The 14578-nt window shown below is 38.6% G+C and overlaps 2 protein-coding genes across 6 annotated transcripts; both read left to right on the top strand.

The window, feature by feature from the left end:
* The first annotated feature begins 282 nt into the window (after positions 1–282).
* Positions 283–3660, top strand: LOC118231387 (secreted frizzled-related protein 2-like). Its single transcript, XM_035425142.1, has 3 exons — positions 283–977; positions 1355–1435; positions 2087–3660. Exons 1-3 carry the CDS (start codon positions 482–484, stop codon positions 2389–2391), a joined length of 882 nt encoding a protein of 293 aa, XP_035281033.1. The 5' UTR covers positions 283–481; the 3' UTR covers positions 2392–3660.
* A 1448-nt stretch (positions 3661–5108) lies between these two features.
* On the top strand, positions 5109–12680 carry rnf175 (ring finger protein 175). 5 transcript variants are annotated; one of them, XM_035426331.1, is made up of 9 exons: positions 5109–5248; positions 6569–6609; positions 7369–7510; positions 8371–8525; positions 9028–9135; positions 9409–9529; positions 9623–9756; positions 10388–10489; positions 10985–12680. In XM_035426331.1, the coding sequence occupies exons 1-9, from the start codon at positions 5228–5230 to the stop codon at positions 11103–11105; spliced, it is 945 nt and encodes a 314-aa protein (XP_035282222.1). In that variant the 5' UTR covers positions 5109–5227; the 3' UTR covers positions 11106–12680. The 5 variants fall into 5 exon arrangements, with proteins under 5 accessions (XP_035282222.1, XP_035282223.1, XP_035282227.1 ...); XM_035426332.1 differs by having other exon boundaries at positions 5168–5248; positions 6572–6609; XM_035426336.1 differs by lacking the exon at positions 5109–5248 and adding an exon at positions 5303–5326 and having other exon boundaries at positions 6572–6609.
* The last annotated feature ends 1898 nt before the right edge of the window (positions 12681–14578 follow it).

The raw sequence follows: 14578 nt of genomic DNA, 5'->3' as shown, positions 1-14578 counted from the left end.
GCCGTACATTATTAAATCAAAACATTTATGAATGACATTAAACTGAATCATCTGGAAAATTCTGTTAGCCAGTTTTATGGGTCGTTTATTTATTTGTTTCTTATTTTATCAAGCGAAAACATTTTTAGAGACCGTGTGAGATTATTCACGAGTATGGTGCTCTGGCTCTTGGGGCTGGTGCGAAGTAGCCTACAGTACCTGATTTTGCCTGAGATGATCCAATTAAATTGGACCAATCAAACGTGGCCTCTGAGTGGAACTCCTCCCTACTTCATGTAGAGTAAAAGAGACGTTCGGACAGTCCGCATCCGTAGCTGTTCTCAACGTAAAGGAACGCTATTTATGAAGACGAAACTTTCTATGGATGCCGTCAAAATAACACTATAGATGGGTTGTTAGACTTGCGTAAAAAGTAAACTATCAGGACAATTGCCATTTTTGATTATCAACATTATTAGTATCTTCATTTAGGTGACTTGCAATGAAGCGTGCCACATTCATAATATTTGCACTGGCATTACCTGGATGCCTGGAAGCGATTCATGGGATATACTCATTTGGTCAGTCCGAGTTATTTTACAAAAAGAACAACTGCAAACCCATCCCTGCAACTCTTCTGCTCTGTCACGATATAGAGTACACTGAGATGAGACTCCCTAACCTTCTTGGACACGAGACAATGAAAGAAGTGCTCCAGCAAGCATCCTCGTGGATTCCTCTGGTCCAGAAACAGTGTCACCCCGACACCAGGAAGTTCCTGTGCTCCCTGTTTGCTCCAGTGTGCCTGGACGATTTGGACGAGCCCATTCAACCATGCAGGTCGCTGTGCCAGACGGTCAAGCAGAGCTGTGCCCCGGTGATGTCGGCTTTTGGCTTCCCGTGGCCGGACATGCTGGACTGTAATCGCTTCCCACTGGATAATGATCTGTGCATACCGCCAGCCAGCATCGATAATTTTGTGCCAGTTACCAGAGAAGGTAAAGTATTTGTTCCTCTCCGGAAAAGGCAAATATTGGTCCCATTATGCGATGCAATTAATAATCTGTGCTGTGTGCGAAAATAGTAATAAGCGTTATTTATAGGCCATGTCATAAACGTTGTTTATACGTCAGACTTGTTCATTTATTACTGTACCTCGCTCACCTGTTTGTCATTATATTTCCCATAACCAACGCATACAGCTAGACAGAAACATATAGTTATTTGCAAATAGCTTTGTTAATTATGCAGCAATTACTACTGTGTGTTTGGTATATTCGTTTTACTATGTTATATAAATTCTAAAAAGTATTCACAGTCAATATATTCGTTTACGTGCAACTCCATAACTAATAGAAATTGCTTTCTATTTCAGTGCCTAAGGTGTGTGACGCGTGCAGAGAGAAAGAGGAGAATGACAACGAAATTGTTGACAACCTTTGTAAAAATGACTTTGGTGAGATTTTATTTCTTGATAGTCAAAATTATTTTAATGACTCACTTTGCATGCATCATTTCGTGTCTCTTGGCAGACCTTTATCAATCTTTTGTACCTGTGGGGATGGAAAATGCTGTGGACTTCATATCATACAACCTAATAATGCAAAACAGATTTTCACTATGTTTTCCATTATGTACATATTTTAATATTCCTTAAGCCACCCAGTGGACCTATCCATAAAAATATATTCTTTTCATAAAGAAATGCCAGTTTGTAATGTATAGAATAGAGAAATGTATTAATAATCAACAAAGGTTACTTTCTAAATTTTAAGATCAAAGGCTATGTACAGTATATTGCTCTTCTGTATTGCCTGTGTAAACACTGAGCCCGACTTTCCACTGAGGTTATCTGGCATTTATTCTGTTACTAAATGACCAGGTCATTGAAGGTGACCTTGTTATTGATATTGTGTAAGGGGATGATTTGAACCAACTGCCTTTTGGTAGCCTGGCTTTGTGTTTCCTATCATTTGCACTGAGCTGGTTCACTGGCAGTGCCCCCACCTTCAGTGTCTGACCTTGTCTTCATTTTTAATGAGAAGCACAGCCCACGGATCTGAGACCATGTGGTGTCTCTGGCTTACACGTGTTGTTGACTCTGCAGCGCTGAAGATCAAGGTGAAGGAGATCTCCTACATGAACGGAGACACCAAGATCGTCCCGGAGACCAAGAGCAAGACCATCTACAAGCTGAACGGCGTGACGGAGCGGGACCTGAGGAAGACGGTGCTCTGGCTGAAGGACGGCCTGCAGTGCACCTGCGACGAGATGAACGACATCCACGCCGCCTACCTGGTGATGGGCCAGAAGATGGGGGGGAACCTGGTCATCACCTCCCTGAAGCGGTGGCAACGCGGGCAGAGGGAATTCAAGAGGATCTCGCGCAGCATCCGCAAGCTGCAGTGCTGATCGGGGTCCCTGGCCCGCCTACCGCCCGATGCGTATCGCTACCCAACCCCCCCCCCCCCCTTAGCACCGCAGGCCTTTCTACACCACGCACAACCCGCCAACAAAGTGCGTGACTCGAGAAGCCCGGCAGAAATTTTTTAAAAAAGGTTGAATTTCTGAAAGCTGCTTTTTATTCAGCGATGGAGGATAAAAGAGCTTTGGTTTTGTATCTTTAAGTTTCCATTCTGTCTGCAAAAGTGTCAGATTTCTCATATTAATGCAGCTATATTACTTTCTTGATAGAGCATGAATTAACCATGGTGCAATTGAGCCAGCAAAGATCTTTCACTCCAACTTTACGTACACAAAATCTATATTTTTTACATAAATATTTGCAAATATGAAATTCTTGTTTTTTTGTTGTTGATTTTCTGTCATAATACTGAATTTTTTATTGATGCAACACTTTTTATATGAACAACAGTAACTGTAAAAGCTATGCTTTGTATAAACATTTTAATAGCACTGATGATGTAATAAAAGGGTGAATCATTGGTTGTATTGTTGTGCACTGGCTTGTAGCTTAGCAATAGATTTTTGTACCAGTTAGCTCTTAACATGTGTGTTAAATCAGATTTAAATATATTTGAATGTTTAATATGAGATTACGTACCCTTGGTTTGCAGTCATTGATACATTGAGTAACAAATTCCATATAGTGCTACACTTTCATGTCTAAGAAACAAATTGGTTTAACACAATAAATGCCAGCATTTTGATTAAATGTATTACCACGCTTTCTTAAAACACATTACTCAAAGATCAAGAAAAAGCACATTTTTCCTGGAGAGTTTTTTTTCTTTCAATTTCCTGTTTCAATATATAATTCAACCTGTTATGCATTTATGAATCATTTGAAAATATGTCAGTTTGTAATATAATGCTTTATGTATTACTCTGTAAATATTCTGAAAAACATCTTAAATGTGTAAATACCTGTTCTAAACAATTTACATATGTAATTGTTTTAAGGATCCTATTGTTCCCACAGGAATTAATAACCTTGGACTGTGGCCATTAGGACCAAATGCTCCTTTTGTATTCTGGTTGAGGCTGTTGGCCTGTTTACTGCCAAAATAAGGCTCAAACTGAATATTTTGTCGTAACATTATGTAATTTTATACTTTGTAATTTTATATAATATCCATAAGTTTTCCCTTCCTTTCCTCTTCCTCGTTCTTTGTACAAGTATATGATACAATCTAAATAAATGTATGTGGATTAATGTGTCTTTAATGTACGTCTAAAATGAAAACATGTAACAGGATTCCTAATTCATAGTGTGTCATCTAGTGGTAAAACTGGGTAGTGCAAGCCAGGGACATTATGAAATGGTTCCATTTCATTTCACTATGTTTATATACAGTGTATATATATATATATATATATATATATATATATATATATATATATATATACGCACATATTTGCTACCATTTATTTTCATTTGAGGGGCTCAAGAGTTACAGAAATGTGAAATAATCCCCCACACACTGCAGCCTGTGAAGGGGCCGAGGGAAGATACAACAATTGTTTCAAGACACAGCAGGTGTGTGCACAAAATGAAATGATCAAAAAGTATGTGACTCACAATGTCAATGGAAACTGTAAGTGACAATGTAGAAAATTTAGCAAAAGCAACAGAACAGTAGCATTTCCCTTCTCAATTCCCTTTGGCTTATATCTAATCAATCAAATCAACAAACCCGCTCGGTTGAATTACAGTCAAGAAACATTATCTACACACCATGAAAGACTCAACAACAAGCAAAAGCAACAAGGGTCTCCTGTACCTCCCACACTCCTGCAGGCACAAGATCAAAATCAAAATGAACACACTCATACAACACTGGTGAAACTACATATACAAGTTGTTTCAGTTCACAATAGCAGAATATCTATTGCATTTTCTGATCACGATTTCAGTCAAATTTTTACATTTTGTAAAGGTCATGGCAAATAAAATAAAATCCTGCCTTTAATCTGTTATTTATGTGAATGTCATTCCTAGTCCCTATGTTGGCACTAAGCCAACCCCAAACTCTCTCCCTGGTGTGTAGTGTCATCCCCGATGTCCTGTCTCTGCCCCTTATGCTATAAGGATGACACTACACAGAGCATCTGTCTAATATATTGTGAGTGCAGCCTTTATTTGAAAATGTTTGTTAGCCAACCGCCAAAAAAACAAAAACTCAAAGAAGAATTTAAAGTTGAATTGAAATTAAAGGGGAGAATCCTGAAAACAGGATATGATTTGCATCCAGGATTCTTCAGCTTGAAGAAGTATAGGGTAGCCTACATGTTCTCCAAAATTAATTGGTGGTGGTGCAGGTTTCTGTAAATTCACAGTTTTTGTTTCCTGTGGATGTGATCAGCTGTTCGCTAATGTTGGTTTCCAATCGCTTTGAGGGAGGTGTAATGAACAGGGCAGTCAGCTGATGAAACTGAGATGATAGGATTTCCATGCATTCCGTGAAACAAGTTTACATACAAATGTACAGACACCATCCATGTTTTTGTACACACTAATCAAAACTTTCAGAAACGTGAGAGATAATGGGTTAAACGAGTGAAGAGGCAAGCAGTGCGATTTAAAGCAATTTTTGTGGACCTCAGCTTGACAAAGTAAAGTCAGCGTTCACGTGGGCATGCTTTACGGTAGTTACGTTAAACTCCTAACACAGCTCAGTAAAAAAGAATCCCATTACGTTTAGAGCGCCACGTACATTCGTGAATAGTAGTTTTCTTGAAGGATGAATCAGCTGGCCGGTGTACGTAGACTACTGGAAGAAGAGGCATGGCTGCAGGACAGGCTCAGGTAGCAAGCTAGCTAGCTACCTCTTACAAATTGTTATTGAGCAGGCATACAATAAGACAAGTGGGCGTTGATATATTGGTTGGTTTGCGTATTTAGTTATGTTTTTAGTGCATGCGTTGTAACGTCTGGTGTACGATCCTTAACCCTTGCCCTCTCTGCAAACGTGGCTTGCAGACAAGGGACTGTGTTAGCATGCATGGTACACAGCTAGCCAGTGTGGTATCGAAATAACTGCATGAAGAAAATACATATGGCTACGCACAAAGGCATGTCTCTGTTATGAAATAAACCGAGGGCTACTCAAACATTATACATCGACCGGAGAAGTCCGGGCGAATTTATGTAACCTTCCTCAGTTATGGTCAGGAATATTAACTAATGTTAGTGCTTTGAAACAGTCGTGACACATGTGTGGTTTTATTTTCGTGAAGTGTGGTTTGATTTCGTGAAGGGGTTGCTTAACATCTGCTGGTTGGTTGTTATAGGGGTTCGTTTGATTAAGATGGGCCCTAGTTAGGTTGCTCGATATCTGTAACTTAATTAAATAGCCGAGGTTTATTTGTGATTGCTTCATGCTTTTCAGTACTTGACAATCTTGAAAAAGATCTGAATTGTACTAGCTTTAGCGGTGTTTGCTAACTTGTCATTGAGTTACACATGAGACCTCCACAATCGCTGAATTCGAAAATGGGAGAAAAAAGTCAAATTCTTGTTTCGTACACGTGAACATCATTTTTTAATAATAGTCTTTAAAGTATGATCAGTTATGTCCTGGGAAATATGAAACTCAGAAATGCTGTATGCTACTAACGTCAGTCTATTATGTAATTGATTTTCTGGTCTCTCTCAAATGGTATGATTGGTTGTATGGAACAGCCATCGCTATTGATCATTGTATCGCTGGCCAACTGATATGCAATTCTTAAAGTTGAAAAAAAAAAAAACATTCCGTGGTTGATACAAATACTGTGCTGTCAGTGTTGATTTTAGGGGGCGTGGTATACTAAACTGTGTAGGTAGGCAGGGTAGACGTTTGTTAATTGTTTCTTGCATCTTGGAAATATTAAATTCGACTTTTTAATGCTTGCATAGTGTTTTTTTTTTCATTGGTCACTGCTCCAAGGTTACAAAGTTATGAGTGTGAAATATCAGAAACATCTGAGAGGTTAAGGTTAAAAATTGTCCAATTTCCCCAGAACAACCTGTCAGTTTTAATTTGTTGTGGAGCATGATCTGGGATGCCAAGGAACACACTGTGCCGGAATGCTGTGATTTCTGTACTTGTTCTTTCCTTGATTTTAGCTTTTCTTTTTCCTTCAGCAGGGTGATCTTTTGAATATGAACCACAGAGAAAACTGGAAGTAAGTACTGTATTTTATGAAGCATTCAGCTTTAGAAAATTCTGTCTTCTGTCTGGTCATATGCATTTGTTGTGTTATCAAAGTTTGTCATAAGGCTATCCACCAGAACATTTCTCATGCTAAATCATTCAATTATAACGTTCTGTCTTCATCCCATTGCTCACTCTGTTTGCTTTAAAATGTTCATTGCCCATTCCAGTTTCCAGTAACATAAATCTAAAGAAAAACACATTTTCAATATTCAAAAATGCCAAGATACTCATACACACAAAGCACTGTTCAGAAGTCATTCATTCAAACTTGCAAAATGTAGGCCTGCCATTAAAAGCATTGAAATCAAAATCAGGCCATGTTACAAGAAACAATATTGGCTGTCAAACTGTATTCCAAAACAGTGCTACCCAATGTTTCCTAAATGATTCAAAGTAACTTGGCCCAGGGGTTTAAAAAAAGAAATCTTATCATCTTAAGAGAACTTGTAACTTGGCACCATCCCAATAAGTATGTGTCTTTTTAACTTTTTTTTTTTATAGCTGTGAACATTAAAGTCCCCTGTTTATTGTATTTACCATAACCCTCCTGAGTTTCTCTCTGGCAAAATAGAATAAATATTTATGTCCGAGGAAGACAGGAAGCTTCAGAGTTTTTTTCCCCTCCATGATTCCAGTTGAAATTGTTGGTCCCAATATGAGCTCATTGATAAGGTGAGGAAAGGGCCACTCCTCTGTAGTCCTCCAGTGACTCCATTCTCCTTCCCAGGGTGCAGCATGAGAAGCTCCACGTTAAGCATCGCGGTCACGAGGCCATGCACGCGGAGATGGTCCTCATTCTCATCGCCACCCTGCTGGTGGCGCAGATCGTCCTGGTGCAGTGGAAGCAGAGGCACTGCAGGTCCTACAACGTAAGTATAGTGGAGCTGGACTTGGGTTCGATTCCCAGGCTGGCTGTGGTCCTGTTTTTTTCCTTTCAGCAAGGTGCTTAATCCATATTGGTATATGTGTGTTTGTACAAATGGGCAATCTGTTAATATATGAATAGGTCCATCTTGAGGAATGTAATATTGGTACTCATAGCGTCTAATTTTTTGAGTTACTCATTGTTTTCTGTGCAGACTTCACTTTACAGAATGTCAAAAATAATTTAATAGCTTGGCCTTGTCAGCATAAAGAAAGATGAGTGTCGATTGTTTTTACTGTAAGTGCCTCTCAAATCAAAACGTCTCCTTCTATTCCTCTGTATTATACAGTATTGCAGTGCATATCTGTTTGTTGGCTCAATTCCACTGTTATTCTGAATTTAGACTCCTGCCAGAATTCTGCCCTTCTATCCCAGCAGTCTTTGTGGCTAAATTAGTCTTGCTCTTCTGCAAGGAGACAAAGGTTTAGAATATATTGTTTTCTCACTATTGTTGCACTTATTGTGCAATTAAGGATCCATTGGTTTTTTCATGCAGTTCGTGCTTGTCTGGATTGCCCTGAACTGGCGAAGTTGGTAGACAACATTGCCGTGGCTAGACAGTATACAGTTTATGGAGCCACAGGTTTAGGTCTACCTTTTCATATTGCTTAGCCTACCGGGGCACAAATAGATTTGCATAATGTCAGATGTTTCAAGAATTCGAAAACATTGAAACATTAGCGTCGCATTTTCACTGATGCTGGAGTTTTTCTCCGTAATACTTCTTTCATTTTAGCTTTAAATTTGGGCAGAGGATGGTTGCTGATTGTGTCTCTAACATGCTCCTGTTCTTTGCTTTGGCAGCTGGTCACCCTGGTACAAATGTGGGTGGTCCCTCTGTATTTCACTATAAAGCTGTACTGGTGGCGCTTTCTCTCCACGTGGGGGATGTTCTCCGTCATAACCAGCTACGTCATCTTCAGGGCCACCCGTAAGCCCCTCTCTGGCAGGACCCCTCGGTAGGTACTCTGCAGAAATCCAAGTTACTCCTACCCCTACGTCTCTGAGGCATTAACACAGAACCCAGGGTGGATGGACATACCAAGTGGTTTCATTTCAACACTGTTTGGACCTGTATGCTAGATGTGTCCAACTAAACCTTTGGTTTAATTCAGATTCTGACTACAAATGACTTTGCATGATTGTTTTTACCAACATGAATCATATTATTAAATGACAGTCATTTTTGGCACATTTCAGAGAAATAACAAAGTCCAGATACATTTCCTATTTTTCAATCAATACCTGGTGTGAATAATCTCCTAGTACAGTAGTAGTGTACAGGGTTACGGGTTTGAACCCCATGTGGAAAGCTCAATGCGTACATGTTAAAGGTGTATTGCATATAATGCTAAATTCAAGCCCATATCCTGAACAAAAGGACATGTTGGACTGAATGGCAAAATCCTAGCTGCATGTTTTTTTATGTTGATGCCTTGTACACTTCCATTTCTTTTTCAGGATGGTATACAAGTGGTTCCTCCTCATATACAAACTGAGTTACGCAGTTGGTGTCGTTGGATACCTGGCAATTATGTTCACAATGTTTGGGTTCAATGTGTTCTTCAGGTAGGAAAATTTCTTCTTTAATGGAAACTGTGTTAAGTGCCATATTTCAGAGAATAAGGATATTAACCTAACCGTTGTTCTTCTGTTGTTACACGGAGATAAGATCAGTTACACGTAAGTACAATCTTAGTCATATAATAATGGGGGAAAAATGATAATGTTCTGCCTGTTTTTTTTAGTTTTAAGGATCACATGAGTTTCTGCTCTTCAGTCCATGCACTGCCTCCTCTCTGGTGGTTTCTCTTTAAGAGAGCAAGCCTTGTTTGCCCACAGGATTAAAGCAGAGGATTCAATGGATGTGGGCGTGATTATGCTGTTTTATGGCCTGTACTACGGGGTCATGGGCCGGGACTTTGCCGAGATATGCTCGGATTACATGGCCTCGACTATCGGTGTAAGTGACCCACTTGACCCCTGAATGTGTTACGTACCATAACCGCAAGAGGAAGGCCCGGTCGATGGTGAAATATTGCTTTTATTGTTTCAGTATTACAATGTCGGGGGCATGCCTTCTAGAAGCCTCCGCGATGACATATGTGCTGTGTGCGGGCAGAAGATCTTCGTGGATGTGGACGAGGAAGGGATTATTGAAGACACATATCAGCTATCTTGCAACCACATGTATCCTTCTACCCTTCTGTCTCTGTGTGGAAGTGACGAGATGTGCAAGATCATTCAATATGTGTTAGGGTGGAACAGTTGTATGCACGTCTTTATCATACTGTCCCATATAGTGTCTAAATATTTCTTTGATATATACAGTATGTAATATTGCATATATTTTTGTAGCTTTTCAGGTTTTGTGCATGTCATAATATTAAGGTATGGCTCTCTGTCTCTCTCACTCACATTCTCTCTCTCTCACACACACACACACACACACGAATGTAATGTACTGTACATGCTCACTTTAACACATTTTCTTGTATATTCCTACATATGTATTTTTCTTTTGTTCCTTCCAGGGAAGTTTGTACTAAAATACACCTTGCATAACTTCATTGTAGAACTGCAGATGGGTCAGAATTGGTCTCCTTTTGCCTCACGTTTGTCGTCTTTTAATTAAGTCCATTTCTATGGATCCAGTGACCTGAATTATACGATTATTAAACTTGCACACAGAGGAACTGCTTAGGTGATGAAAACACAGCTAAAAATAAAGAAGGAGACAATCTCTTCTGTAAGTGTGTCAGAAATTATCCATCTTAGGCAAGACAGTTATAAGTTGCGCCTTAACTCGTCTCATCAACAGATTTCATGAATTCTGTATCCGGGGCTGGTGCATTGTGGGAAAAAAGCAGACCTGCCCCTACTGCAATGAGAAGGTGGACCTGAAGAGAATGCTGAATAATCCGTATCCTTATGTTTTCAACTCATTCTCAACTCCTCTACAAGTAAAGATTCCTTGTTTGTGAATACACATGATTCATAGACATGTGAATCAGGATGGCACATGAGTCACATTTAATAGGGTGTATTTGTTTCCTGTTATGGAATCGTGGCCATTTTATATTTTTTGGAATAGATATTCAGGGTTGAGGGTAGCTTGTCTCTGAATATTCAGATAGTTCCAAAGTATTTATTCTAATTGCTGGCACATATTCACAGTTATCAGTAAATGGAAAGAGTAATTAAGAGACATTTTCCTCCTTAAATCAAGTTACTGCTTGAAAGGTTATGCAAGCTGTGAATTGATCATTAAAACTGAGCTAAGCCTTATTGTTTTGAAAATGGATTCAGTCATGCATTTCAGAAGTAAGTGCTACTTTGAATGTGAGCACCAATATTTGGAAAACTCACTCCGCAGCAGAAACTAATTTCTATGAATTTCCTTTACCATGGAAACCAGCTGGGAACGCACACATATGCTGTACGGACAGTTATTGGACTGGCTGCGATACCTTGTTGCTTGGCAGCCTATCATTATTGGCATTGTTCATGGTATTAATTTCTCTTTGGGACTTGAATAGTTTTGCAGCATTGCGTTTAGATTAATAATTTGCATGTATGTATTATTTGTAAATTCTGTATTTCATCATGTATAGGCAAAGGAAACTTTTATATGTTATAATTTATTGAAAGAAATGGTTTACAGCACTAAAAGCCTTGCAGTTTTGCACCTCACCATCTCCAACGTAAAAAAAAAAAAACTATCTGAACGTAAAACAGTAATTGCTTTGCTCTTTGTACATAAAGAACCCCCAATTTCACATCTAATGAGATAATTTATTCAATAAAAATCAATATATAGTAGCAGGAAGCAAAGTTACATAAAACTGGATGCTGTTCTATGGCATGCTTCTAGAAAAATTTTCAAGCAGTTGCATTATAAATGCATTCAATATTTTTTCAATTCAGTTTAATTTTAATTGTGCAGTGCATTTTACAGGGATGATGTCATATGCTTTGCTGGAAAATTGGGAAAGATGCCAGAATTCCATGAAAACTTGCGTGGTCATTACATTTAAAAGAACGTATTGTAATTTTGCTGTAATGTGATATAATGGACTAATGGAACATTCAGTGGACTGCGACTTAAAATTAAACAAAGATAATACTCTTGTTTGTCAGAATTGCAAGATAGATAGGGAAACATTTTCATTTACAAAATGAATTTAGTAGGAAGTTTCTTTTGCATTACAATTTTGGTTTTGACAACGGCAGTTGCCAAAGGTCAGTGTTTATTCAACTTCCTGAAATGTATTAACTCATTCATGAAGTTGTTTATCCAAGGACAATGTCAATAAAGTTTAGACCAAATAGAACCAAAAGCTAATAAATTAACGAGAATAAATGATCAATGCAGGTCAAGAATGTGTAAAATGTTCACTGATGTGAATTGCCTGTTGTTATTATAATGAGTAGCACATTTTTCCTCACAGCAAATCATTGCCAAACAGTAAGAATTTAACATAAGGTGCAAACAAAAATTTATATTTGTGTGCAAATTTTATATTTCTTTGCAAACTGTACATTTATGTGCATGTTTCTACTGGAAGATTATTTACAACGGTATTGATTTTTGCAGCCATTTAGCTTGAACTACTCATATTATGGTGTTAAGGAAATCTCATTTTTGATTAACTTACTCTAAATAAATACATTCATACAAATCACAATAAAGAAGTGTTTGAAAGCTAGTTTGAAATATGCATGAAAGGAGGAATACAGCATATACATAAACCTGAAAACCAAAAGGGAACTTGTTTTTAACATTCTAGAGCTAGATTTACGACATTATTCTGTGTATTTTATATTTGGTTGTTTAAAGGACACTTGCTTTATTGCTAATTTTTAACAAGTCTTTTTTACAAAACAGGATAACCCATTGGCCACAGGGCAGCCTGAGGGCTGCAATGGTTTATTTTTATAGTGTGGAGTCTTCTAGAAACAAAGATTCTCAAGGGCTCTTTGAGCTTACTTTAAGTGTTGAAGTTCCTGTCAGTATTGAATTATGGCCAGGAATCTAGAAATCCTCCAGTTGAGCTTCAGCTGTGTTTCGATGCCATTGGAAGAAATAAAATGTTTTTCTGATTTGTTTTTCATGTTGTCTCTTCAGTGCTCCTTGGGGTTCTTTTGCCAATTGTCTGCTGGTATTCAGCATAATGACAAACACAATTGCCAAATAAAAGGTTGTTGCAATATGTAAGAGTCTGTACAATAATACTATTATGTTTTAAAATTTCACCTCACCCATTGATATACCAACTGACTATTAACTGGGTATTTACATTGCACTCATTAGCATACCGACTTAATATGATTGAGTACTTGCCCAAAATAAGGCAAACACATACACATGACATACACATTTTGGATGTTCTTCCATGGATACAGTAATTTTAACAGCTGTTGACGCCTGTTTCAGGGAATGGTAAGAATCACCTGAATCCAGAATCATTATACAGGGCAGACAAGGTCAGAAGAAGTATCTGGAAAATGTCTCCGAACTTGGTTCAAATCTATTGTTACAGCTTGTTTTAGCAGCATGGGCGCCAGTACATGAATACTAGTGTTACTTGTACTCATACTGCTGTAATGGATTTCAGCAAGTGGACTGTGGAGAGAGCTAATGGAGGTATAACTTTAGTTAGCTTTCAGTCGTCTTCCACGTTCCTCTACAATAGTGTAAGTCTTTGCCCATATTAAGAGAGTAAACACATAAAATAGAATATAGGAAATATATAGGGCTGGAGGAAATTAATAATTATGAATAATGGATTTAAGTTTTAACTTCTAAGTGCAAAAATAAATGTTCAGGTTTTCAATCTCACACAAGTGTTAGCTTTGAAATGATGCCTTTTTTGCTGTTTAATTCTTCTTTATTTATTATGTAAAAATTGGTATCCTTTACAATGATATTTTTAATAGTCGTGTTCCACAGCCACATTTGATTCTAAAATGATTTCATTTTCTGTAGATATTCTCTCTTTCAGAGGGCAGTGAACCAATGAGGTGAATAATGGGATTTCCTCCAGAGGGAAATAAACAATCACAGTTAAATTGCACAGAAAGGCCACTATCAGCTCTGTGCACTTGCCTCAGAATCACCATGTGCAATCCTGATTCTAACCTCGCACAGAGGTGTCACTAGGGGGGTGCGGGGGGTGCGCACCGCACCGCACCGGGTGACTCCATCAGAGGGGGGTGACACCGAAATGACTGGCAATAAATTTTTTGTGCAGTGTTTTGTGTAGCGACGGGTTGAATCAGCTAATTTCTCTGATGCAGTTTACTGCTGGTTGATTTAATTAGCGGTATTAATGTGACGAGAAGAGAATGTGTCGTTTGAATGCATAACATGCAATTCCTTGCCCCCCCCCCCCCCACTGTCAACAACATTGGGTGACACCAACGGTTGACCGCACCGGGTGTCACCAACCCTAGTGACACCACTGACCTCACACACACAGTGTAAAGGTTTATGCTGATCCAGGATCAGGTCCTGTCTGTACACATCCAGTAATCACTATGGAAGTGTGTCCCCATCATGAACGTCCCCCCAGAGGTTCCTCTTCATTATGGTCACGACATCCACTCATTTACCCACTTATTGTGAGGTAAGAGGTACTGTGTGAGTCAGGGCTTTTATCTTTTGAACACGGGGACTATTAAAGGCCACATTTTAATGATTACAAACAACTCTATCCTGAAATCAGATGTCTCGCAGCAGTGTTGTATGGGGTATAGTATGTAAAGCGGAAACACACACTTAGAAAATCATGAAACAAATATGAACAAGACAACTCAAACTGGAATAGTGTACATTTAAAGATCCATTTGGAAATCTCCAAATCCAAGCCAAGCTGGGAAAACTGAAGGGAAACTTCTTCAATATTTGCTGCTGGGCATCCAACTGAATTTGCCTCAAATCTGCTACACACCCCAGTTTTCAGCGGACAGAAGACTTTGAGTTACCCTAATAATGACATGTCTAATTACA

This window comes from Anguilla anguilla, chromosome 7, assembly GCF_013347855.1.
Source record: "Anguilla anguilla isolate fAngAng1 chromosome 7, fAngAng1.pri, whole genome shotgun sequence".
NCBI classification, from domain to species: Eukaryota; Metazoa; Chordata; class Actinopteri; order Anguilliformes; family Anguillidae; genus Anguilla; species Anguilla anguilla.
The sequence above is the reverse complement of the archived record's forward strand: the minus strand, read 5'-3'. Positions and strand labels throughout refer to the sequence as shown.

Coding starts and splice junctions, on each gene's coding strand:
- LOC118231387 (XM_035425142.1), top strand. CDS start 482: ATGAAGCGTGCCACATTCATAATATTTGCACTGGCATTACCTGGATGC. Junction 978..1,354: donor TGTGCCAGTTACCAGAGAAG/GTAAAGTATTTG, acceptor TTTCTATTTCAG/TGCCTAAGGTGTGTGACGCG. Junction 1,436..2,086: donor CCTTTGTAAAAATGACTTTG/GTGAGATTTTAT, acceptor TTGACTCTGCAG/CGCTGAAGATCAAGGTGAAG.
- rnf175 (XM_035426331.1), top strand. CDS start 5,228: ATGGCTGCAGGACAGGCTCAG. Junction 7,511..8,370: donor GGCACTGCAGGTCCTACAAC/GTAAGTATAGTG, acceptor TTGCTTTGGCAG/CTGGTCACCCTGGTACAAAT. Junction 9,757..10,387: donor CAGCTATCTTGCAACCACAT/GTATCCTTCTAC, acceptor TCTCATCAACAG/ATTTCATGAATTCTGTATCC.